The 26574-nt window shown below is 41.2% G+C and overlaps 2 protein-coding genes across 12 annotated transcripts in view; one reads left to right on the top strand and one right to left on the bottom strand.

The window, feature by feature from the left end:
* Positions 1–2014, top strand: part of LOC128876846 (histone demethylase UTY) — a 102438-nt gene extending 100424 nt beyond the window's left edge. For all 3 annotated transcript variants that reach the window (XM_054123569.1, XM_054123570.1, XM_054123571.1), the window contains one exon: positions 73–2014. In XM_054123569.1, the coding sequence (XP_053979544.1) occupies positions 73–285 (213 nt within the window). In that variant the 3' untranslated portion in view covers positions 286–2014. The remainder of the gene's footprint in view (positions 1–72) is intronic.
* LOC128876847 (adenylyl cyclase 78C-like) lies at positions 297–25956 on the bottom strand. Of its 9 annotated transcripts, XM_054123574.1 has the most exons (21): positions 25013–25956; positions 23601–23787; positions 20174–20325; positions 17916–18139; positions 17286–17443; positions 15776–15965; positions 14995–15179; positions 14562–14760; positions 13238–13396; positions 12586–12815; positions 12360–12496; positions 11953–12265; positions 11192–11386; positions 11016–11113; positions 10027–10530; positions 9345–9632; positions 8951–9188; positions 8760–8886; positions 8362–8468; positions 8015–8278; positions 297–7638 (listed from the first exon to the last, which is right to left on the bottom strand). In XM_054123574.1, the coding sequence occupies exons 3-21, from the start codon at positions 20230–20232 to the stop codon at positions 7426–7428; spliced, it is 3888 nt and encodes a 1295-aa protein (XP_053979549.1). In that variant the 5' UTR covers positions 20233–20325; positions 23601–23787; positions 25013–25956; the 3' UTR covers positions 297–7425. The 9 variants fall into 9 exon arrangements, with proteins under 9 accessions (XP_053979549.1, XP_053979547.1, XP_053979550.1 ...); XM_054123572.1 differs by having other exon boundaries at positions 23601–25956; XM_054123575.1 differs by having other exon boundaries at positions 17916–18133; positions 23601–25956.
* Between the last annotated feature and the right edge of the window lie 618 nt (positions 25957–26574).

Here is a 26574-nt window from a genome sequence, read left to right as displayed (position 1 = left end):
AAACGTTCATTCTTTTAAAGGAATTTATTAACTTCTAAGGAATTACCGAAATCGTACTTGATTTTGTTACAGATTGAAGTGTTCAATATCTTGTTCATAAGGGAGCAAGAGAAACGACACGTAGTACACTGCATGGATTGTGCACGAAAGCAATCTCCATCCCTCGAAGGATTCGTATGCCTAGAAGAATACAGAATGCGCGATTTAATGGACGTTTACGATGGATTTACTCTGCACACGTCCCTAACCACTCCCTCGTCGGCTCAGTCTAGCCAGTCCTCCTGAGGATACATGCAACACAGATATTTGGACTTCTTGGGCACTCTGCAGTGACTTTGTTAGTTCAGTGTCTGTGTTCGAAAAAGGAACTTTACGATAAGCATTATTCAGGTACCTGAGAGCTACTATAAAAAAAAAAATGGGGAGGGGGAGAGTGAGAGAGAGAGAAAAGAAAGCAAATGAGGTTAGGAAATTTGCTGCGTTGAACCATTTCCATGACTAATTTTTTAAGACACGCACAATATTCGATATAGTCACTGGAGCAATCGAAAGTTTTTCAACATCCTGACAATTAGTTAGCACTATTTGTACAAACGGTTTAGATTAATGGCCCATACTCGTATAATTTCGAACTCGCGCGATACGTGTAAAAAAAGAAAATTATTTCTAGCTCTTGGGTATGTAAAGTCGAAAGTTAAGGAAATAAAAGAAACGAGAGAAGACTGCGTTATGCTTGTAAATCCTTTAATGGCATCGCCGTGCGTAAGCTTCGCGACAAGACACGCCGGGACACGTAAATTATCATCGAACGCGTTTCTTATCAGCGTCGTGTCAGAGTAAAGAACTGCGAAAACTAGCATTTAGGCGTACGGTAATATTCGTTTCTTCGTTGCTATCGTTTTCTTCGATCGCGTGTCTCAAAATTTTCATCGAATCGCGATCCCAAAAAAATATAAAAAACAAAGTGGAAATGGAAATGAAAAAAAATACGTAAAAGAAGTTCATCGCGCGCGAGAAAATTCACGGAAATGTTCACTGCCAATTACGAATATGTTAAAGGATTACATTTAGTCCAAAGTGATGAAGGAGGGGATAAGCTGTCGTTAACTATTATTACGGATTAGAGTACGGTTGTAAAGTATTGCGAAGCTGCTCAAAACATACTTGTACATTTTTGTAAACAAGCGGATCGAGACGATCATTGATTTCTTATGGAAGTGGCGAGGATATTAAACATGGTTACGAATGTCTTACTGCCAGTGACATTGAATTGCTCAAGCAGCAAGGTGGTGTTCTCATATCAAGCTTGAGTCCTTTTGGAACGATTATTATCATTACGCTTTTCTACCATTTCGTGGATGACAGAACAGGAAAAGGATACAAGCTGTACAGTGGTGGCATTCGCGACAAATATCTCCCCACAGAATTAATCAATTATTGTGTCATTGCGGCTCTAACATATTTGTATAGTAAAACGTATGGTTTGTATAGCAATTACTAAGGTATAACTTCCGTGTTTAGAACGAAAGAAGGGAGACACGTGCTGCGAACAGCTTATAGAACGGCGTTTCTCAATTTATAGTATCGTGATCATTCGTCGCAAACGAGGAAGAAGAAACGCGAACTCGGTATCAGAATTTAGAAATCATGTATAGATTTACTTTTAATCTTTGCGAATCGCGAAATGATTTAAGGAGAGGGAGATATTTATTAATTCCGAATGAATTCGTATCAATCAATTTTAATTGATCTATACAACTTATGTAACTAGCAGTGGAGACATACAAGGATCGTCAAACCCGGATCATTTATTTAAAATACTATTTATCTTAATTCGATCGTAGAATATTTAGAACAATTTTATCGATTCTAAAGGCGGTGCACGGAAGATTCAGGATCAACGTCTGTCTAAAGGGGAAAAATTGGGAAACGCTGATGTATAATTGTCGTGACAGCGAAGTAAATCTTAAGGCAAAGAAATATAAAAAAAAATATATATATATATATATATATATATAAAACGTACCTTCAACTCAGTCTCGTCAATTCACATTGGCGTTTAATAGCGCCAAATGTACGTGCCAGAAGAGAGGAATAGAAAACCCATAAATCTTACCTACCGCAAGTGTATAAATAATCCAATTCTTGTTCCGCCGAAAAGATGTATTTTCGCAAACGCGTGAAAGAGTGGGAGAGAAAGGGGAAAAATGATGTCCGTACAGGTCGTAATAAGATCATCCGGAAAACGATGTATTTTTGAAAATCCTAGAAATGCCGCTAGTTCCGCCGAGTTAGTTGACGACGAATAACAACCGCATTTCTCCTTTTATATACACGCGACCAATTTCAACGTTGCGTCATTCAATTGCAATATATACATACGTATATATATATATACTGTGTAATACTGGTTTCTGGAGAGTGTCAACACGCGCTGTCTATGATAACCGAGTTGCCGCAAAATACATTGACTGCTCTAGGCAACTATCCTCACTACATTGATTATTAACCTATTCCTCACCACTTGTATTTACACGCAAGTGTGCTACATTATTAAGCAATAAGTAGTCCATGATTATGATTAGTGAATAATCATAACTCATTAATTCATTAATCATCAATCGTGATCTATAACAAATTAGACACGATTAGCTCTGATAGATTATAAATGATTGATTCACAATCTGACAATTGTGAATGGTAATTACAAAAGCAATAGCAATGTAATCACTGCTCAATTCTGGTCTACAAACGAGCACTTGCAGTGGGAATAGTAGTCTCTGTCAGTGAATTGATTTTGCTTCGACTATACGCGATCCCCACGGGTTCAGAAACTCGTATCGAAGAGTATTTTAATCCATACACTCAAATGATCTCAACGCATATGATATATTGGCGGTCGAGAGCGACGATGAACTCTGCCGATATTTCGAACTGACTTGACAACTTTGACTAACGATTAATAAATTATATAAATATATTTAATGTAAACGATAAGGTTAGGTAACAATGCGAAGTAAAGCGAAAACAGACGGCTTAAGAGCTTCGATAGTTGATACGAAACGAAACGAGAGTGGTCCCATCGTGCACCGCTAACAGAGATAGACAAAATTCTTAACTAAACAAAACTAACGAATAAAAGACTAATTACTTTTTATTCGTTACTGTATCTCACGTCATAAATAAAATTAAATCGTCGCGTATTCGTTATCTATTACTCGAATAAAATTTTGCCCATCTCTGATCGCTAAGCCTACGTTTTGCTGTGAGATCGAGAACATTTGCAATGTCGTACAGCAAGGCTATAATAGAGTAAAAACAATCGGTTGCGAAGACAACTCTGTTTCTCGTTTCCACGCAAGCTGTAAACGTAAACCTAATCTAACACATTCTTTGTCTCTCCGCAGAGAGGGTGTGTGGCGTGAAAGTAGAAGTTTGTGCACGGTGCGTGGTTTACAGTTGAGAGCAAGATGGAGTATCTTTGAGCAGCTAATTGATTTCATCTCGATTATAAACGCAATTGTCTGTCGCGTTGACAATGTTCTAAGGAAGTAACGTTTGAAAGGTGCATCTGTTTTTCGTGGGAAACGATGCATACTGCACGAGAAACTGAAATTATGTTTGCGTAACAATGTTTGTTCGTTCGTTTGGTTAAGACAGAGGTGGGCAAAATTCTCATCTAGATGACAAATTTCTAATAGCAAATAAAAGATAAACAACTCCAGGTCTATTATTCGTTTCATGAATATTAGAGTCTGAATTATACAGTCGATTTATGTACGATGTTAAATGGATAAAGACTTACCCGAGTAACTGCGTATAAATTTCTATACAGATTTTGTATCCGTCGTCTATTATTTGAACAAAATTCTGCTCATCTCTGGGTAAAGATTCACAGCGCGGGCAGTCCAAGTTTGTCCGCGATTAGTTTAATTTATCTAGGAACGTTTCGTATATGGGTGAACTGGACACTTATCGTCGCTAGGAAAATACTTGTTCTCGCGAATAATGTATGTGTCCTGTTATTTGGAAATGGAGATGTCCACAATTTAACGAAAATTTTGTGAAATTCTAATGAAATTATGCGTAAACAATTATCAGCGAAAGGGTGAACTCGCGAATGGATATTTACAGACCCTCAAAGGAAGTAAATATCTACGAACATAAAAGGCAAACGTTTACAATTCGAAGGAATCATTTTCTTTATAATTTATTGATTTTTTTTTTGTTATAATCTTGATTTTTTTAAACATTGTTTTAATAGCATATTTTGCAATGTATGCTGTAATCATGCAGGATGATTTAAAAGTCTAGTATATAACTTTGAACAATTGGCAAAACAGTACTTTTACGGACGAAGCGGTGTACTAGATTTCTTTAACAGCCTGCAAAAGTGTTGTTTTAAGTTAGGAACGCGAAATAACGTAAAATACATTAGAAATACGAAATATACTATTCGCAACAACGGATCAGTTAGCGTAAACTTTTAATGGTGTATCAAATTGTACACTTAATTGAAACAGGACCGGTCTTCGATAAGTTTACATTCGCTGGTCGAGGTGCGTCGAAACTTAAAAAGCATAAAATTTTAATTCTTTTACATTTGTTAAGTTTCACGATACATGACGGATTCGGTTGAGCAAAGAAAAAAAAAACAGAAAGAAACGCGACTAAAGAGAACCGTATCGAAACGTTGGATACGTTAACTTATCTTTTAACGGAATGTAAGTAGATGTAAATACTTGATTTCTCTTTTTCTAATATCGAAAAACAAGCAACGGGATTGTATAATAATTGCATCTCGCAACGATCGCGTGATTGTTTATCCCGCACGTATGTACACAGATCTTTAGGAAGTATCGTATTTTGATACCAACGAATCCGTAGAATCACATTGGTTTTATAATCTTATGGCGATTTAGTATTGCTCACAAGACGCTAGCGAATTACCGCGAAACAGGTTAAACAACCACTCTGACCTCTCCTTGAACTCTTTTCTGGAGATGGGCAAAATTCTTACCTAAATAAAAAATTCGACGGATGAACAATTGTTGCTCATTGAATAAAAATGAGAACATAATTTGTAGAATAAAATATTCCACAACGAAAAAGTAAAAATTCAATCGAATATATCGGCATTATTACCCATTACTAAGTATCAGTATATAATTTTGCTCATTTCTGGTTCGAAAGAAACAAACAAAAGATACATCAGAAATAACGATGAATCTTAAAGAACATTACACAAAACATATTTTCGCTACATGATCTAGGAATGAATAATTCACATGCAGCGTTTCGAACCGAGTGCCGTTTAAAATATTACCTAAGTAGCAACATGATGGTCGAGACAAAATTTGTGTAATTTTTGTACGCAGAATTTGATGCAGTCATTATTTTTCGTTTGTCCAGGTTCGATAACGTTGCATAAAATAAACGAAGGCCAGGTATTATTTTGATCAGCATTCGGTCTCGAGATACCCTGTACTTAACGAGGTTAACGAACAGACACGAAAATAAGGGAAAGATTTATTTTTTTCTGAACAACCGAGAATATTAGGAGAGGAAATAGTATTTTCGACTTCTCGTAAAGAAAGGGGGGGAAAAAAGCGAAATCGTAGCGAGCACAATAGCAGAAAAGAGGGAAAACAATACGGAAGAGATGAAGATTCACGATACGTAGCTCTTAAAGAAGAGAACTTGTAAAACTGTATTTTAAACGTGAAAACGTTCACTGCCAAATTGTGATAAAAACAGATCCCAACCTTTAACCCGGAGCGTTTTCTTAACTTCTGATCGCATTGACCAATTACTTTTCCTCCTGAATAGTTACCGTGAGTTCTGCACATTCGATATACATAATAGTCTTCTATATTTTTCCTTAACGTTTAAGATATACATATATATATTGTATAAATAAATATATAAATATTATAACGTCGAAAAAAAAAAAAAGAATAGCGTTGACCAATGCAGCTAGAATCGAAGGAAACCGCTCCCCTATTTTAAGCGTGTAACGTCTTAACGGTTAAAGAAACAAACAAACAAAAGAAAAAAAAAAGATCGTATTATAATATTTTTCAACGGCCACCGTTTTACCGTTTAAAAAGTAACATCTGGACCGCCTATAGCGCTCTCCTATATATTGTATGTTTACGTGTACAGTGCCTTTATATCGTAAATGAAAAAAAAAAAAATAATAAGGAAGAAAGGAAAACGGAAATTTTTAAGAGACGCCACACGTCGTTTTTCGAGAAATCGATGCGCGTCGTTCCTAACCTCTCTAACCAGCGCTCGGATCGTACCGGAAGCAAAGGTTATGGAACAGCGATGGGCAAAGAGTGAAAAGAGAAAACAGCTATTTGTTCGTTAATATATTTCATATTCAAATAGAATTTTGTCCATCACTGAAACGGTACGACTAGGATCGTCGTGGACTCCGAAAGACATTGATTTCTCGAAAGACCAAGACGTTCCCTCCCACGTGTCGCGACATCATTCTTCGAATTAGGTTCAGATTGTAATGATTATAATAATTATATTAATGTAATTAGATTATTATTGAAGTACGTTGTAAAAGTGTACAGTCGGAATCGGGTGGTCTCTTCGAGCGGGGGATCACGCTGTAGCTAGCCTTATTATTATCATTACGACTATTATTATCATGGATTATTATTACGGTTAATTAAAATATATTGTGTTTACCATAACAATGTAATATACAGTTACACAGAGCTCGACTGTGCTGTACATTATAATTATCGACACGAACGCTGCTGCCCTTGCAATTATTATTAAATTGACTTTTCCCAAAAAAGAAAAGCTGCCTGCAACGTTCGACAATTATTTTCATTCCTTGCAACGTACAGCCCTCGACGCTGAAGCAACTCCCGACCATGTCCATGCTCGTGTCCGTTACATATCTTACATTACATGACACAGTTTTCTGTTTGACTAGATTTAACACAATCTCGAACAACTTTATACTCGTCGTACATCTATTGTTTCTCGATACGCGAAATCAGCCCGGATCGACGGAGAACAAAAATATAACGGACGCAGAGAAAATGCAATAAAAATATTAAATCTACCCATATGCATTCGTTTTGCCACCGATCGATAGTAAAGTCTGGTTTGATATTTCAATTGATATCTAATCGATACTGATCGGTACTCGTTTCAAAAGTCTCTGTTGAAAGATGAACAATAATATACACGATACCATGTAACTATTTAAAATTAACAAAAATTGGATCACGCTATTTATATGTCTAGATGTAAAAAAAACGTATGTTCTAAATACTTTGTTACCATCCTAAAAGAGAAAATAATGAAATGTTCTGTTTCGAGTGCCACGCAAGGTGAGCCATTTACGCAAGTAGGCACCAACAAAATTGTACAAGGAAACTGATACGATTACGAAGTTTATGTCCTTCGAAGCGCTCGCATTTGCTTGCGACGAGCTTGAACGACACCATAAACGACGGCCGCGAGACTTCGACATCTGGTCGTGTGTTTCGTCGAGCCCTCCTGCTGCATGGACCCTTTTCCCAGCACGAAGTACGTCTCCATCGTTCCCTTGCCTTTCACTTCGATGAGTCCTCTTTTCTGGGTCTGATATCCCCTCGACTCCAAGAACTGTCGCGCAAAACAAAAGTTTGCAAATGTATTCGTTCGGGGTGTGCGGGATTCCCGAAAATATTCGGAATTCCCGAAAATATTCGGAATTCCCGTAAAATGTCCGGGCTATAGAATGATATCTGGGATTTCCGAAAGTGTTGTTATTCTTGAAAATTTCAGCAATCCGAATGTACGGGATCTCGAAATTCTCGGGAATCCCGAGATGGTTTCGGGATCCCGGAAATTCACGGGAATCCCGGATGTATTCGGGATTTCGAAATTCTCGAGATTCCATCCCGATCCCGGGAGGAATTCCCATCCCGACCGGGATCCCGCGCACCCCTAGTATTCGTACATTTTCTTTTTTTTTCTAATTGTACATCTTTGTAATTACCCTAGCAATGTCCTGCGGAACCTGTATCTTCCCCATGACTCCTGTGGAGTCCATACGAGAAGCCAGGTTCACTGTATTGCCCCAGATGTCGAACACGGGCTTCCTAGCACCGATGACTCCGCCAACCAACGCGCCACAGCTGATCCCGACTCTCAGATCAAAGTTATTGAACGAGTGGATGTTGACGTCCTCGAGACGTAGTCGCATGGCTACCGCGTAGTCCACTAATCTGCAAAGATGCTCCATGTCGTCCTTGTTTGTATCCTGAAAGAGGAACATTGTTCATCCTTAAGCTCAAGTCGGATTCGAGAGAAGTAATCTTAGTGTCACAATCGTAAGAAAATTACGTTTTCGCTCGGATTGAGACCAGAAGCCGCCATGTAGGTCGCGCCAACTGTCTTTATCTTCTCGATGCAGTGAAACCGATTCTCGTCCAGGAGTTCGTCGAAATCAGCTGAAAAGGAATCGTCGGAGTCATTGGAACATGGATTATACCGGGCTACTAAATTTGTGTATTCATGTATTAGCCTAAAACATGGTCCATCGGTGTTGTACCAAATGTTACAAAGAGAAATGGCAGTGGTGTTAAATATCCGAATTACTTATTATGATTAAACACTTTTAAATGGACCATGTACTTGAAGAGGAGCCAGTACATATTTGCACGACCTAATACATAAACACGAAAACAGATTAAAATTAGTAGAACATTCCGAGCGAGGTATGCCAAGCCGTGGGAGTTCACCTATGATTTCATTCAACAAACGGATGCACTCCATTCCTTTATTCACGTCTTCGGAGTAGAACTCGGTGAAGTTCGGTACGCTGGCGAACATCACGCCCACCTTATCCCGCGATTGAGAGTACAGTTCCTAAAATACATCGAAAATAAGGAAAGGAAGACGTTTGATATTTGGCTTCGCCGAGGAAAAATACCTCTGGCGCTCGTTCCTGGGTGAGGAAGTGATGAGCGACGTGGTCTGGCAAAATATTCTTCAACAGCTGCATGTTGTTGTGACGCGACTCTATCATATCGCTCAGCTCCCTTTCGGCTTGCTGTTTCCACAGGAAGTCTAATCTGGACGTCACCTCTACTAATCTGCCATGGTACGTGACCATCACGAGGAACACGCACAGAAACGTCAACATCTGCGCCGAGAGAGGTATCGACGGTCTAAAAATCCGAAAGCAGGTCATTGTCACTGTTCGTGGTAGAATTTAAAGGAAGGTTCGCGATCTTTTTAAAATACTCATTAAAATACAATTGAGTCGGTGTCATGTCAGAAACGGCGTACCCTGAAGTCCATTCTGAAAACTCGGAAAGACTTACGAACTCTCCTCGTCGGGGATAGAGAAGAAGTCCTTGCAGACCACGAGGATCAGCACAGCGTAGACGGACACGATGATGGTAGCTAACGCTGTCTTCACAAGATAATACAGCTTAAGAGCCGAGGCGAGCGCTATGAGGCACAAGATCCACGTGAACACCATGTATTCAGGTCGAACACAGGTGGTCCCCAGGACTATGTCCTCGTCGTAATCCGAAGAATACAGAGGTTCAGCTCGAGGCTCCGTCTGTGGCGTCGACGTTGTCTTCTTCGAGTCAACATCCTCGTCCCTACGATCACGAATCATTTATAATGGCTTTCTACGATGTCTAAAATCCCCCAAAGCTGACCAAAGATATCTTCTTCAACATTATGAAACGGAATAACGTATGGTTATCAATAGCATCAAGAATAATATATCAACGATCTAAGATGCTGGAAGCTACGTGATCCATAGGATGCGCTAGAAAATGCGAAAGTAAACTGTCCTCCGTTCTTCATCTGCGTCTAAACCTCCGAATATAAGTCACCCATAAATAAGTCACCTAAAAATAGCAACTTGGCGTTCCATACACCTCCGTGTACATAGAAATAAATCAGAGATAGCAAGGTCATCGTTTTGGACAGCTATTCAGGGGATTCTCGATCACCATGATTTCGTGGCGTTGCTCGTGACTATAAAACCTGAACGATTCTTTTCTTCTTCGACCTTTCGCCAAGTTAGCCCCTCCGTGGCCAGGTCTGGCCAATAAAGTTCCAATGTCGTTGGGTAAGTGGGGCGCGGTGTGATTCTCCTCGCGGGATCCGTCTCTCCGTTCCTCGGGAGGCTCGTCGCGAAGAGCTGTCTCCAGGAACGTCAGTATGAACTGGTCCAGGCCGACAGTCGTGGCCACCAGTCGTTCTGGCTGCAAAGTTGGCGTAGTCAGTTGCTGTCGTTCGAGTACCATGGCCTCTGGGTACCGTCGTATGGACGCTGGACACGCGAGGACCCCGACGATCGACGTCAGTGCCATCAAACTGATCACGCTGCATATGAAGATCGTTCGATGCTGTTTATTGTGAACCAGCATCGAGGAGGCGTGCTGCAGGTACGTCGGGAGACTCTTGAACTCCTCCGCCATCACCAGGATGGACGACGCCACCAAGACCAACGTTGTCGCCAGCAGAGAGAGCAGGAGGATCGTACAGCTGAAAGGATTGGTGTTGCGTCAGATTTAGAAGAAGATGGTTAACGCTTACTCATTAACGGACCTTTGCACAGTGATAGTGCTCGAACAGGATTGTTAATTAAATTCGCCGTTTGGAAATGTAACTCATACTTATAAATAAAACGTAATTCACACCTTTGGAACATTCATTGCTTAACACGTTGGTCGCCACGTCAGCCAGAAATAGGTGACAGGACTTTCCATTAAGGATCTAAGAATATTAATTTCAAAGGCGAGACAACGATGACAATGAATCTGGACAGGATTCGTGAATTTGACGACGTTAAAAAATTAAATACCGCGACAGATATTAAATTATCTGGCGTTCAATTGTATGGAGACAACATTTTAACTTTATAGAAATTTTAATGAGTTTTAGCTTGGCAGCCAACGTGTTAAAGTGGACAGGGTGGAGCGAGGCATGGTGAGAGCACAGCCCATCGAAGAGGTAATTGAAACGCTTACTCTGGCAAGATAATAGCCTGGCAGATCGCGATAAATATCCACACAACGAAGCAACAGATCATGTTGGACTTGAACATATCCTCCCGCAATTGGCCGAACTGCGAACATATGGATTTGTATTACCAGAATATTGTACCTATATTTAAAAGGGAATAGTACGTTAACGCCAAACTGACCTTTGATTCTAGGCTTTCGTCGTTGTAGCGCAAAGTCCAAGCGTTTATGTTCGCCAATCTCATACGCTTGTTGCTCGCTGTTTCAAGGCCCGCGGCCCTCAGTCCAGACGCTGCAGCTTTCGCATTCTTAGCAGAACCGTTCTCTTCCTCGAGATACTCCGACTCTAAATTACTAACCGATGACGACGTGTTCAACTATACATTAAAGAAAATTAAGTGAATCGGTTAGACAACACTATCGAGTGTACTTCTCTTTTAAATGAAATTACTATTCGGCTGTCTGGAAAGTCCATGCCGATTTTTAGTAGGCGGTACAGGTCTGAATATATATTGGAATAGCTGAAAACAAATAACATGTGTACATTCCTTAACAGGTGGAAAGGTTATGGAACAAAATGGTACATATATAATTTAATAAATATACATCAAAATTCAAATATGCCTTTGAATTTTTCTTAAAAATAGGCATGAACTTTCCGGACAACCCAATACACAGTAATATTAGTTCGTCTGGAAAGTCCGTGCCGATTTTTGGTAGGTGGTACACGTCTGTTTATATTGGAATGGTTGAAAACGATTAACATGGGTGCATTCCTTGAAAGGTGGAAAGGTCGTGGAACAAAATGGTATTTATATAATTCAATAAATATATATCAAAGTTCAAACGTGCCTTTGAATTTTTCTTAAAAATTGGCACGAACTTTCTGGACAACCCAATAATATAATAAAAGAATTGTAGTTAATTTAGCAGTTGATAGTACGTTTTCAAACGGAATCTCTGGCGTCCAGTCGACTCCGATCTCGTCGTCCGTCGACGTATTCGGAGCACTTATGTTCGCAGCCAACGGGTTGTTCACTTTGAAGCTCTTCTTACTTTTCCCAGCGTCCTCCTCTGACATAACTTTAGGACGCGTGGAGAACCTTCGCCTGTTTTTCACAGGCTCCAATTGCTTGATCAGGTAAGTCACCACGTTCCTCTCTTTCAAGTAATTGTCCCTCTCGGTACCGTTTCCCGGCTCCACGTCGTACACGTCGTTTAAACAATTCAGGGTGTCCTCCGAGATGTGTACCCGCCTTAAACGCATTCATTTATTTGTTACATGTTAGCTGAGCCACCAACCGTACCGAAACGAAGAGATCTGATATGCATGTCGACGCGAAACTTTACCCAGGTATGCCTCCACTCTCGAGGTGATTAGCCAGCGTCACGTCATAGGACCAGACGTCGAATTGCCACTTTCGAAGTCCTAGTACACCGCACAGCACCGACCCGCTGTGGATCCCTATTCTCATGTTCAGGTCAACCTGAAACCGCATTTTTTTCTTTCTTATTAATTGTACTATTTAATCAACGTCACTTTTACCTTCTAGAGAGAATGTAGAACGATAAATACCTGCGTGGTGTATCGTACGTCCCTTATAGCTTTAATCATATGCATGCCCATCTCGACGCAACAGTGAGCATGATCGCTCCTGGCGGTGGGTAGTCCAGAGACGCAGTAATAACAGTCCCCGAGTAACTTTATACGCAGACAATGATTCTCCGCGGAGAGTCTATCGAAACGCGCGAACAAATCGTTTAACACCTTGACGAGCTCCTGGGCGCTACAATGACTGGCCAACGCTATGATAGAAGTTCAAACAACGCATTAAACGAGTTGGAGGGTTAGTGACATAGTACTTGAAAGCTGCAACATCGTAGAGCACGAGACATTTCGGTGAAAAAGAATCAATGTTACTTTGTACGGTATACTGGAATAGCACTAATTCAGAATAGGAATAAGGAATGCGCCATTAGTTGGCGTGCTCGCTGTGCTCTGAGCCAATCGTGTTGCCTAGTCCACTATCAACGTTTACACGATATCGAGTATTACCTATCAATTTAACTAGAACCACTTCGCTATATTACCTTCCATCGTAGGACAATAGGTTGCATGAGAAAATATAGCTTACGTCGCATACGTACCGCCAGTCAACGTTGATCGTTTGGTAGAACATGAATATAATTTCGCAGCGACTCAACATATCGTACAAGTAACTACGTACCGGTGAAGCCTTTGATGTCAGCGAAGAGTATGCTAACGTTCTCGTAGCGATGGATGTATATTCTGTGAAATTGATTGGGTGTAAAGGAGATGGTTCCACCTCGAGCTGTTTCACGGGCGATATCACTGATCATTTCTTTGGCCACGAAATCTGGCAATACTATAACAGACATTCACGACTTTTGAACGATTATTATTGCTAACAATTCACGAGCCACGTATTAAAATAGAACGGGACGTTTTAAAAAGCGACGTCGACTATAGGACCTGTTTCGGCAAAATAAACGGAGGCTTTCGGGACGCAGCGTGTATAACATCGTGATAAAATGTAAAATCGTACAACTCATACCGGGACTTTTTACTATTTCGTTACGTTCGGTTGTATTTCACGTGGTTTCCCTAAACGAATCATCGCCGTTGGAATCGATAATATGCAAAAGCAAAGTACCGCCAGGCTATCGGTAAAACATATCTGGCGCAATCGAGTGAAAGTGTCTAGTGACCCTTTTTGACACTCGGCTGAGCAAGTTACACGCGCCGACGAACCCCGTGCTTGCGGCGCAACCCCCTTGGCGTCTTTATATACTGCAGCGGCACGTTCGACATACGTATAAATATATTTCATACCTGTCGAACATGTCGATACGTAATTATACAACCCCGTGTATATTTATGAGGGCCATACGTAACGCTAACCAGAACAATAGAACAGGAAACTCGACGCTAAACCTACCGCCGTTTTCATCGATCAATTTAAACGAATGTCTTCGATAGACGTAAAAGGTACGAATACTTAGGGGATTGACTGTATGTATATGAATAAGCTTATACACGTATATAAATATATTTATATATACATATTTATATATAAATTTTATATATATATTTATATATACATATTTATATAAATGTATTTATATATACATAAAGATATTTATACAAACATACACTTGGAAACATGAAACCACTTAATTCGAATAAATTTCATTTATAGACACAGAGAGTACGAATATTTATGGGACTGACTGTAAATTACATACGACTGTTTCATGTATTATTGAATTTTATTTATCATGGTACAATCATGGTAGAAATAGAAACGCGAATGAAACGTCTGTGGGTTTAGCGTTGATTCAACATGGACCCCCATGGCAAAAAGAGCACGTAAATTAGCAATTTCCCCTCCCCTCTATTCATTATTTCATCCTACCATCCAGTTAGCCTCTCGCAACTACCAACGAGCAAATAGTATTTGCCAAATACTAATCGCAGTTCGCTCTACGTTTAGACCTCCAGGCGCGAAATGTAGGAAGCATATATCTCACCGGAAAGTAGCAACTTCTCCTGTCGGTTGTTCTCATTCTGCGTCCTCTGCCTGGTCTCCATTGATCTGTGGGTCTCCAAGAAAGCCTGCCTCTGTCCTCTGTCTGTCAAATACTTAGTGTACATGCCAGCTAGATTCATTGCAAGATAAAGAAGGACGTTGGTCGTTAGCATTCGTACTATGCACGCGACATCGTGCAGCTGCAATAGCAAAACGAAGTGTATTTAACAGAAAAAAAAAAGAAAAGAAAAGATACAAGAGACCACAACAAAGAGAGAGAGAGAAAGCTGCGAATTGGAGAGACAACGAAGTGTCGCTGACAGAGAAGAATAGAAACTTTTTAGGAGAATAATGATAAGCAGAAAGTGAAGGGATGGGAAAGGATAAAGCGTGGTGGTGGGTGAAGCAGAAACGTTAGACCAAGGGATTCTTACGTATGTCGGGTCTCGCAATAAAGTTATTCCCGCCATAACCATGTGCGTTAAAGCTGTTCCGTAACCGGCGAGGACGCACCATCTCAAAGGCAACGGCAGCATGGCGTACGGTGCGTACACGACAAACAAAATGTACCACATTAGACGTTGCTGGCTAGAGAAGTCTAGACCGGCTCCTATAAAACCTGCAATCGACAGCGAACCGTGAAACGTTCATCAATATTCACAGTCAACCCCTCTTCATTTTCAAGCTCGACTCGTAAGAAAATTTATCTTCGCCAAGGAAGATGAAATTGAACGACTCAAAAAAAAAAAAAAAAAAATAATAGATTCAAACTGTACACGTAACTGCCAGCGTTACTCGGTGATATTTTGTAAATATTGTACAATTTCCGACCGGTAGGCACCGCGCAAACATTCTCCCCCTACCATAGTCTCTCTAGGGTTAAATAGTGTTAGAAGGATCGTCAATCGATAGTAACCCACGCCTGGTACAAGTTCGTTCTACCGCGTTTCCCTCTACGGTTCGCTGGACATTCAAGCAATTCGCTGGACCGCCAACGCACGAGCCAGTGGAGCAAGACCCTATTCGGTAAATGGAGATACGATCTTCTCGTGATCGTATATATATATATATATACACATACACGTACACGTGTCTCACCGTGTACATCCCTAAACAATAACATTGCAAGCTACACTTTACAATTTCACGTTCTGACCGCGTGTATCCCGTTTCGACGAGTCAGGAGTGATACTCCGACCCCTGGCGCATCGTCACCTTGCGAGTTGATCAGTAACCAAGTGAATATGGAAGCCCAGTGTAAGTAATTATTGGAGAAACACCGCCACCAGCCGAGAATGCACACCGCCAGGTTCGCCGCCATGCAACAGGACGCCCAGGATAAGGATTCGATGAGACCGCCGCTGCCCTCTTCCCTTTGCCACAGCCATATCGCCATGAGAACCATCTGCGCATGGTCCCGCGTCAGAGGAAGAACGATAATGACAATGTACTGCGGGGAGATGCAAAGAATGCCCCTGGACAGGTTCATTAATATCGTGGACCAAAGGATCCATGGATCATCGAGACGAAGAATAATAGAATAAACAAAGAAAGAGCACTTCGATGCTTCCTTCCATAGATTCTTTCGTCCATCATTCGGGCCATCTATCGATCGTTCGTTTATCCTGTACAACACGACGACCAATTTTTAAACTTCCCCATCGTGAACGGTAAACTTCTAAATTTACCTTTTCTAAATCACTAGAAAAATCTTTCTGAAAGATTCTACTGGGATTGACTTCCATCCAGGGGCACCCTCTCCAGGACTCCGATAAACAATAGCACGGGGTTTGCAAAGAAGTGTGCGCCAGACAGAGTAGTTCCTCGCTTCGAGACTGGATTCTTTCCCCGGCAGCAAGGCGCGGAGTTCATGCCCGCATTTCATCCTCTAACGCATATCCTCTACTGTCAAAATCGTTTTGGCTCGAGGTCAATTCGCACCCGATATAAAAATCGTGTTCGCAACTGTAAACAGTATTTCAAAAGCCACCTTTCAGTCATACGCTAGCCACTACATTAATAGAAACGAAACTGTGCGCTGTATCGAGAAGAAGGCAATACTTTCCACAGAGATAAGCGAAAGCGTACATTGACTTATAAAAGGGCAGACATTAAGCCAGATGTATCGAACAGACAGTTTGTATTTAGAAAAAGATACAGTCGGTCCCATAAATACTCGTAGCCTCTGCAGTAAAGACTGGATAAATGCAAAAAAATCGGGACCCAAACGTTGCGTTTATTCAGTCGAGGGTTCTATTCAAGTGTTTACATTTGGCTCGAGTCGAACGTAGAAAAGGGTAAAGAGTGAAAGCGAAAGAGGTCCGAGGAAAAATAGCAGTCGGCAGAAGAGCGTATCAATCGATTAGGATCATACACTGCTCGCTCTTCTTGCACTTATCCAGTTTTTTTTGTATATCTATCCGAGAAAGTTTAAATGAAATGGTAGGTTTCATGTACGTTTGTATAAATATATTGTATAAATATATTTAATTTAGTCAAACTTCTTCGATAGACATAGAGAGGGTACGAATATTTATGGGATCGACTGTATATGAACATTTTGTAATCGCCAGTTCTTTTTTAGGGTCCCGGGTTCCGAGAGTCCAGAGCTAAGCCACTCTTATGCGAAAGCAACGGAACATGCAAGTTTGGCACAAACTTTCTTGCACACCCTGTGTACGGCTTCATGCGATCGAATCTGTATGGTCGAATTGATCTACGGTACCTTTAGGCTTAGATCGACGATGTTGAGCATTATCAGCGACTTCTGCCGTTGACGGTTCGAGTAATGGAGGTACGAGATCTCCAGCTGCTTGCTATGGAAACTGTTCGACAGCGACGGACAGAATATTCCCTTATAGAGGACTCCTTTCTTGAAAACATCTGAAAATATCCACTCGTATTTATAGCCGAAGGCTGGGATGCATAACGTGGATTTTTTAACGCGCAGATTAGTAATATGGATTAGTTACAAATTAAATAAATTTGTCTACGTGTATCGCCGATGATACGGAACGCGTTAACACGTTGGCTACCAAGCTAAAACTCGTGAAAATGTGTATAAAAGTCAAATTTTCTCACGAGACTAGATTACATAATTTAACATTTGTCGCGGTATTTAATTTCTGGACGTTATCAAGTACACGGAACTTATACAGATTTTATATTTTCGTTATCGTCTTTCCTTTGGAATTAATTTGTTTAGTTTATTGATGATAAGTCCTGTCACCCATTTCTGGGTGACGCGGCGACCAACGTGTTAACTCCGAGCCCTGCACCGCCATTGTGTCAATGATGACATCCACCGGCATCGTCGAATAAAATCCTACTGTAAATCTCCGAAATTCTAACGTACCTGGTTGCGGTTGAGCTTCAGCGTCGACAGGTTCATCGGCGAGATCCTCGTCGGGATCGGTGTCTGGATCGTCAGGTTCGAGGTCTTCCTCAGGTTCCGGAACTTCTGGATCGTTGTTGGAGGCCCTGTCCTGCCACGCCGCCAATCCCTCTCTACCCAGCCTCTCGGAGGTCAGCTTCTTCACTGCCTTGATCCATAATTGTTTCCTCGGGGAAATACTCAACCTATCGGCGTCAAAGAGAAGGACACGATTAATTTTCTCTGGCAACCTACGCTCAAACTGACAAAGAACATTTAAAACACTCAGGATCACGAAACATCTCCATAGAACTGACACCGAATGCACGTTGAAACCACTTGAGACGCGACAGAAGAGAGCTGGGACCACTTGAACCATTCGAACCCATTTCGATACTTGGCCGATCGAGTTTCATTCGAATATCGAATCGTTGGAACAGTCCCAGCCCCCAGTTGAAACGTGAAACTGCTCAAAACAATTCGACGGAATGTTTGCTGCTTTTACAGTGGCGAAATTAAATAATCAGAGAGCCTCGTCAAGTATCTCTATTTATTTAGATTGGATCCCCTTGATTATTTTGAGCAGTGTACAATTAGATAAATTACGATTACATTCATATAGGTCACGACGATGAAGTAGGTAAACACGTTTTATGCGTTTATTTTATCCGTTTAGTCAACATTTATGCAAATCAACAGAGAATGTCCGTCTCATCGAAGAGAAACAATGGTCTTGTTACTAATGTTGGCTATTTTCAGGTTTGATTCCTATCGATCCGAACGTGTAAATCATAAAAAAAAGAAAAGAAGATAACAGCGATGATACACGTGTACATCGAGTGATCGTGGATGGGTTTAATTTGAAGGATGAATGTTCACGATGAATGTTTACTCTTGTAGGTACAATGTATGTATGTAACTTAATACGCAAATTGTTTCGAGAAGATACACTTTGATAACGTTTAACATGAAATTTCCTTCTTCAGAACGCTTCGAATATTACCTATCCATCGATACGATTCCACACAGACACTATCGATATACAGTCAGTCACGCAAGTCTATTGCGAAAGCATCACCAATTAATTGGCGAGGATTCGCCGATTAAAATGAGTCCAAACACGACCTCATTCGGACTCGTTACAGTAAACCCTGTCTAAGACAACCCACGTGCCTCTTAAACAGTATAATCGAACATCGTTCAAATACTATCGTGTGTGGACTCATTTTCATCGGGAAACTCTCGTCTACCCATTGATAACACTATCGGGAAGGTACAAGGAGAATAAAAATAGCGGCGGAGAGAACTATAAGACTCGGATAAATGTCTATCTTTGCAAAGTATTTCCAAGACAACTTCGCACCGTGATTACCGAGTCAAGTATAAAATTACAAGGTAACTCTCTCGTACTTTCTCGAACATCTGAAACGTTTAGCGTTTAGCGTGAATAGACTACGGTGACTGCGTGTATGCGGTTCGAGCACGTTGCCCTGCTCCACAAATAAATACGTGCGTATCCCGCAGCGTCTTGCGACATAGAATAACAACGTACGCGGAAAATGCATGGACGAGATACATCATAATCAGTGCACACATATTTTTAAATGCGAGGTAATATCGAACCAGACACGGTCCATCGTTCGAATACGCTGCGCGTAAAATATCACCAAAGGAAGAGCAATCGTGTGTTCGTGAACAGAAATGTGTGCGTATGCGGGCAGGGGTGGGCAAAATTCTCATCCAATGTAAAAGATCAACAATATCTTTTGTGTTTTGTGTATCGATATCAGATCTTTGTTTACTGTACAATTTTCATAATTTAGCGAAAGGAGCAGAAACTTATTTTTTTTTTTTTTAGGAATGGGAAGAAAATTCTGTTCCATTTTTTTTTCCTTTGTTATTTATTCGAACAAAATGCTGCCCACCTCTGGCTATGCAGGTACGATGCAATCGTGTATATATACACCACCAAATGCATGAAATCTTGTCTGAACACCTGACAATGTGACACTTACCGAACAGTGTTATTGTGTTAATGATGTGTCGCATTAAACAAACGAAACAATTGAGAGAGTCTTCCTAGTATGTACGGTATATGTATATGTATATATAGTTTCTTTTCTAATCGTAAAGGAACGAGTTAAGAAAGATAGAGATAGATAGAAGTGTTAGAGAAATGAGAATGGAAAGCAAGAAAAAGAAAAAAAGAAAGTATACGATAGACCGAGTCGAATACTTACTCATTGATGCCCGCGACATCGCTGTCCAGCATCATGGTCCAGGACTGTTCTGTAATCATTATCCCCCGGATGATCCGCGTAAACGAACAAACCCCGCTCACGTTGTGATTGTCAGCTGTGCAATTGCCTTAGTATCCGGCATTTTCACACACCTTAAACCAGAACTTGTTAAGAAAGGAAGCCAATTTCTCGTCGCGCCCAGCCGTGGTTATTACTCGAGACATCCTGGCCACTTATCGGGAAGCCTCGATATATCCTCGGGGTTCAGATCGAGATCGTTCGCCGATCGAAACGCGAGAACCGGAGCAACGAACCGCCAGATTTATGGCGAAGGAGCGTCGAAACCGAAAGGGTATTCGACCTCGAGGACGTAACATAGTCTACCAAAATGTTTCGAGGTTGTTCCATGCCAAATCGATCGCTGCTTGTGCTCGGTGCCAGGGATTTTGACGAAATTGAAACATGATGTAGTTGGCGTGAAAATAGGGTGGGTTTAAGTCATCGTATCCATGGATTTCGATTCGTTCCCATTACACGGGACCGTCGAATGTTACACCGTTTCATTTTCGTGTGGATAGGTTCGCATTTGGTTCGCAATATGTACAAGATGGTTCGAGTGAGATCAATGGTGTCGGGAGAGATCGGTTGCTAGAGAAAGAGAGAGAGAGAGAGAGAGAGAGGTACGCGTGGTCGATACGATCTGGTGAAAATGTGCGTGGTTAGATGTTCCATGTAGGGGTGTGCGGGATTCCCGAAAATATTCGGGATTCCCGAGAATGTACGGGATCTCGAAATTCTCGGGAATCCCGAGATGGTTTCGGGATCTCGAAATTCTCGGGAATCCCGAGATGGTTTCGGGATCCTGGAAATTCACGGGAATCCCGGATGTATTCGGGATTTTGAAATTCTCGGGATTCCATCCCGATCCCGGGAGGAATTCCCGTCCCCGGACCGGGATCCCGCACACCCCTAGTTCCATGATTATGTTTCGGAATCTGACAAAGTAAAGAGTGCACTCCATGATACTTTCGCTACGAAATAAGGTTACTTCTAGGATTTTATAATTAACATCACGGCGACCAGTTTCAGGTAATCGACCCACGCGCTCGGCTGACCATACCGATCTCACGCTATATCAGTGTTTCTCAAACTTCACCTCTCCGCAGACTCCCCTCGATAAAGGCTAACTTTTTGCTGCGCCGCTGGAGGAGAATTAAATTTATTTATATTCGCAAAAGCTTATCTTTATTATACCACCGGCTACCAAACTTCTTTGAAAGACCTCTTAAACAGGAAAAATGTACAGGTCCTCGGTCATAGATCGAGCGACAGTGGTTGAAAACCGACTTACTAGAATACGAGAAAGGCAAAACTAATTTGTTATTAACGCAAAACTAATCTCATAGCTAAGCGATCAATGTAATCAAAGGCTAACGCGATCCCGTACCTCGGCGAATAGTGTAATCGAACACATAATCTGTCCCCTAGCTGAGTAATTAATGTAATCATCGAACGCAAAATGTATCCATATTCACTCCGTTTGATTACATTCCATTTGATTACATTTAAAAACGAAACCGGAATGGTTTTCAACCATGAAACGATTCTTACATCCCAACAAATGCAATTACTACAAAACTACATTATATCATAATCGCGTTGTGATTCGCGACGTGAAATCACTTGGAAGATGAAATTTGAGAAGCACTGTGCCGCACATATCATTTGAATGAAGTCTACAAACGATATCAGCGGGCTCATAATAGTTTCAATGGTGCCAATTATACCTTTGAAAGAGTTTCACTGGCCATCGCTGCTGCATTAATTGAACCCTCGTTCGAGCAATCGTACCAATAATTTCAACCTTTGACACGAACTAAATTAAATTCATTGCATCGCAAACTTGGAAAAATTATAACAAAATTATAACGTGTCCAACGTTTGTAAAGCGTGCGACCCACTTGACCGAGGACACGAAAACAGTGAAAAAAGTTCACATAAACACGTCGCCCCGTTCGACCTCCTTCCCGGCAAACCATTTTTTTTTTGCTTCAACAATTTTTCATCGCGAACCCAAGCTAGTAGAATTGATTCTATCAAACTGTTTGTACACAATGTTCTTACGACTCGTCCTTTTCTTTAATAGGAAATTAATGGGTCAATCGCGGCGTCGACTTGTTGAGCAATCAATTGCGCGCGATTATTGGATGCGATTTGTGCATCGTCCCATTTCAGCCGTGCGAGCCAGCCAGTTCTCGAACGAATAATTTTCTAACGGATGAACCGATCGTGCACCTCGCACAACGTAACGAGGAGTCTGCTGACGATTCGATAAAGTACCTGGAATATTTGAAAAAACTGAGAACCTCTATTGTCTATGACAGGATATCCGCAGTATGCTAGACGAAGATGGGACGATTTTGGTTACTTCCTGTGTAGGTAAGCGAGTGTACATTACTGAAGGATGAGTGTAACTTTTTTTTTATTGTTATCGTGTACTCACGCTTTTAACGTTTCACGGCGGCGCTGCTATTTGTGTTTCGCGCCATGGGACGGCGCGAGGATACACGTCATTCGATAAACACGCGAACGTGAGCCACCGGTGGTACACGCCGCTCGTTGGGATATATACGCGTGAGCCACCGGTGGTACACGCCGCCGCGAACGTGTTAAGCAACTATCTCATCAAAAATGTTGTAACATATTGAAAGGGGTAGCTCGGGAGGTGATTAGAAACAACTTTTTTCTTAGCGAAAATGTTGTCCGAGGCTTCGTTAAAGAGATATTAACGTAAAACAATGACCAATCAGAGCGCGCAGATACTGTTGGAGGGGCCGCGGTAGCGAAGGCTATGTGCTAAGTGGCTGCGGTTGTACACGAACAAGTGACTCGACGTGCATCGAAGGACATTGGACACGGCCGCTTAGCTCGTAGCCTTCGCTACCACGGCCGTTCCAACGGTATCCGCGCGCTCTGATTGGTCGGGCTTTTCCGTTAATATCTCCTCAACGAAGCCTCGGACAACATTTTCGCCAAGGAAAATGTTGTTTCAAATCACCTCCCGAACCACCCATTTCAAGGTGTTACAACATTTTTGGGACACCCTGTATACGTGTGAGCCACCGGTGGTACACGCCGGCGCGAACGTGTTAAGCAACTATGTCATTGAAAAAGTGGCCAACGACGCAATTATTAAATGTAGTTGACAGAGTTATAAAAGCAATTGTAAAACATGAATTCGATACGCATTACTCTATGTATATTTCAGAGAAATTCGAGCCAGGAAGCGAATATCTTCAACTCGGCCTAGTCGTACGCGAACCAGTGTCTTAACATCATCAAAGTTCCTGATACCGGGCGCAAATGGTGATCGACTTGGCGTGGAACGACCTTTCGACAATTTCGTCTTCCATCGGAATTTAATCACCTTCCGCCGTTTCCTTTTGTTCTTTCGCTTACGAAAATTTTAATCGTTCGCAAGAAGTCAACTGTCTCCCCGTTCTCTTTCACTGTGTAATGATAGTGTTCTGTTTTCGTTTATCTCTTTTACAGACATGATCACTTATGCACAAACATTCGTCGATCGCAACCAAAGAAATCGGAGGTGACGCGCTCTTCGTGTAAGAAAGAAATATACTTGGAGAACGTCGCGGTTATTTTCACAGGGGCGAACACCTGACGAGTTCATTCGATTCGTTGTTAATTAACTGCGGACTTTTATGCATTTATACGAAATTTTATCAAATGATACAATGGTAAAGTTTGTATCGCGATATTTGCAGAGCGAAGTAACAGATGAAGCGTTTAAGAGATTTTTAGAGAACAAATTCAGATAATAAATTCCTGTTTAGGTACAGTTCTTTTGGGTACGTTTTGCAAAGATTTTATTTTGCATGAAGATCCGCAGTCTAGTTATCAGGCTACGTTTTGGATTGTCAAGGTGATCGTGATATCCCTTCGAGTGCAAAAATGAAATTAAGAGATTCCAAGTAAATGAACCAGAAACGAATTCCTTGTATATTTCCAATGATTGAAAAGTTAAATTTTAAAACGATACACGCCGATCTTTTTTACGCGTTTAAAGTTCACATTCGATGGCATTGAATATATAATTACGACGCTGAATTTGAAAATGTCCGTCACGGATCGCCGAGCTATACCGAAGTGGTACGAGCAGAGACGGGCAAAATTCGATTCGAATAATAGGTAACGAATCCTCGATTTAATAACTAAAATGTTCAGTTAAACGAAAACGAGAATCATCGCTCTGTTATTCGAACCATTGATTTTCATTTTCGTAACTTGTCCGAACGCCTCGGAACTAGTTCGTGGAGCCTCCAGTCTTTTTGAAATTCTGCGTCTGATTCGATTATATCTCTCGAAGAGAGCCAAATCCAACGACTAATGGATCGAACTATCAACAAATCTCGATATCTTCAGTTTGCTCTATATTTATTTTTATCTATTTTATTTAGCATCTTTGTTGCGCAATTATGTAAGGGTACGTATAAGATGAACACGTTATATTTATGCTGATACATATGCAAGAGGCGGAGTTCGACTGTAGTTCTGTTTCTAAACCAGTCTTTTCGAATACGACTATTATCTCCCAGTCGTGATTCAATTAAAATATTCATTTCAATATATTTTATACCGCAACATAAATTTGAATTTCGTGTTCATCTTTCGTTCGTTATTTGGAAATTGTTAGCTAGTTAGAAATGTTTGCCCATCTCTGTATACGTAGCCGAAGAGGAGCGATCACTGAAAGCCGATTACTCGAAACAACAAATGATTTTACGCGTCGAACGAAGTCACCGCGTTTCGTTTTTGCCTTACCTGTCGACTTCCGTCTACAGTTGGCAAGGATGAGCGAGCAACTCCGCGCGATTATGTTCGTTCCAGCATCAAGACCGCCGTGGGCGAACGAAAACGGTAAGCGTTACCGAAAATCGCGAGGGGGCACATCCGCTAACGAGTAAAAAATAAAAAAAACCGTACCGCGCGTTTTTTCACGAGCGAAATCGGTAACCGTGTCGGTACCTGATCTTCAAACGAGTGAGTATGATGTACTCGTTGCCGCGCGATGGCTCTCTTAGCGGTCTTGACGTCAAACACCTTGGCTCCATCCCCTCTTGGACGCGATGAAAAAGAAGGGATGATCAGGGATGATCTAGGAAACACGGGAAGCGGTGTAGGTGTCACTTAATGGAAAAGGGTCCATAACAAAAAGTGTAAAACATATATTTGAAACACATTTTCTCTAAGATGTCGTCACTGATATTATCAATTATATTCATTTCCCTTAGAGGCTGATTAAATTTTCAGTTCATTCGTGTTTCGATACATATAATGACATATACTAGGTTTAATATCAGTGAAACTATTATACTCGAATTAATATTATGATTAATTTAACCTTTTGCGGTCCAAATTCTCTGATTTCAATGGATTATTTCAATGGACCGCAAAGGGATCGAGTAAGAGTACCTTAATGGCGCCATCTAGCGTGAAAAGTAAGAACTATATATCGACAAATTTGGGCATTTCACCGCCAGAGATGCTGAACAAGAACCGAAAATTAGTATGATCTCTTCAACGCTAGATGGCGACTACAATGACAATAATGTGGGGATTCCCCTTAAGGCGTACCGCTCCATGCAAGCAGGTGTTTGAACGCGTTTGCAGGTTGCGTGGAGTGGGAAACGACGACCACGCGGCGGTCATTTCGTTGCTTCGTTCCGTGGTGTTCAAACGAATTACATGTACTCAGTTTCATTGTTATTAAAGTTTAATATTACTTGTTACTGCAGTGTATTTATTCCCCGATTCACTTTTCTTGGCGAAGTTGGCACCAGCCAGTAGTTAATCAACGGGTATATTTCCAACAATAAATGGTAGTGTTTAGAACACTACAAACTATTTACAACACAACTAAACACTGATCATTGACTGTCTCATCCTCACACCTCCCAACACTTCCTAACAACTCCTACCACATCTTGACACCTCCTAATACCACGTAACAACCACAAACACCTCCTTACACCTCCTAACAACTTCTAATATCTCCTGACTCGTACTAACAACTACCAACACCCCCTGACTCCCTCTAACACCTCCTGTCACCACCTAATAACTCCTGATGCCTCCTGACAGCTCCTCCATTTCCCTTCTATACCTATGAAACAAAAGGTAAGTATCGAGATTCAATTAAGAATTATGCCACCTCCTCGCACATCATGTACTCCTGATACCAAAATGCAAAATCGGCCAGAATTCCGAAATTTAGCAAAAATTAGCCTCTTGAATTAGGCAACCTGTACTGACAGATCTGTCGAACCGGTTGTCTGCCCGTAGGCGCAAACGTGCCACCTCCTCGCACATCATGTGCTCCTGAT

The sequence above is a fragment of the Hylaeus volcanicus genome, chromosome 5 (genome assembly GCF_026283585.1).
Source record: "Hylaeus volcanicus isolate JK05 chromosome 5, UHH_iyHylVolc1.0_haploid, whole genome shotgun sequence".
NCBI lineage: Eukaryota > Metazoa > Arthropoda > Insecta > Hymenoptera > Colletidae > Hylaeus > Hylaeus volcanicus.
Note: the sequence above shows the minus strand (reverse complement) of the source record. Positions and strands in the feature narration are given on the sequence as shown.

Coding starts and splice junctions, on each gene's coding strand:
- LOC128876847 (XM_054123572.1), bottom strand. CDS start 20,232: ATGATTACAGAACAGTCCTGGACCATGATGCTGGACAGCGATGTCGCG. Junction 13,397..14,561: donor GGAGAAGTTGCTACTTTCCG/GTGAGATATATG, acceptor TGTCTGTTATAG/TATTGCCAGATTTCGTGGCC. Junction 11,114..11,191: donor ACGAAAGCCTAGAATCAAAG/GTCAGTTTGGCG, acceptor ATATGTTCGCAG/TTCGGCCAATTGCGGGAGGA.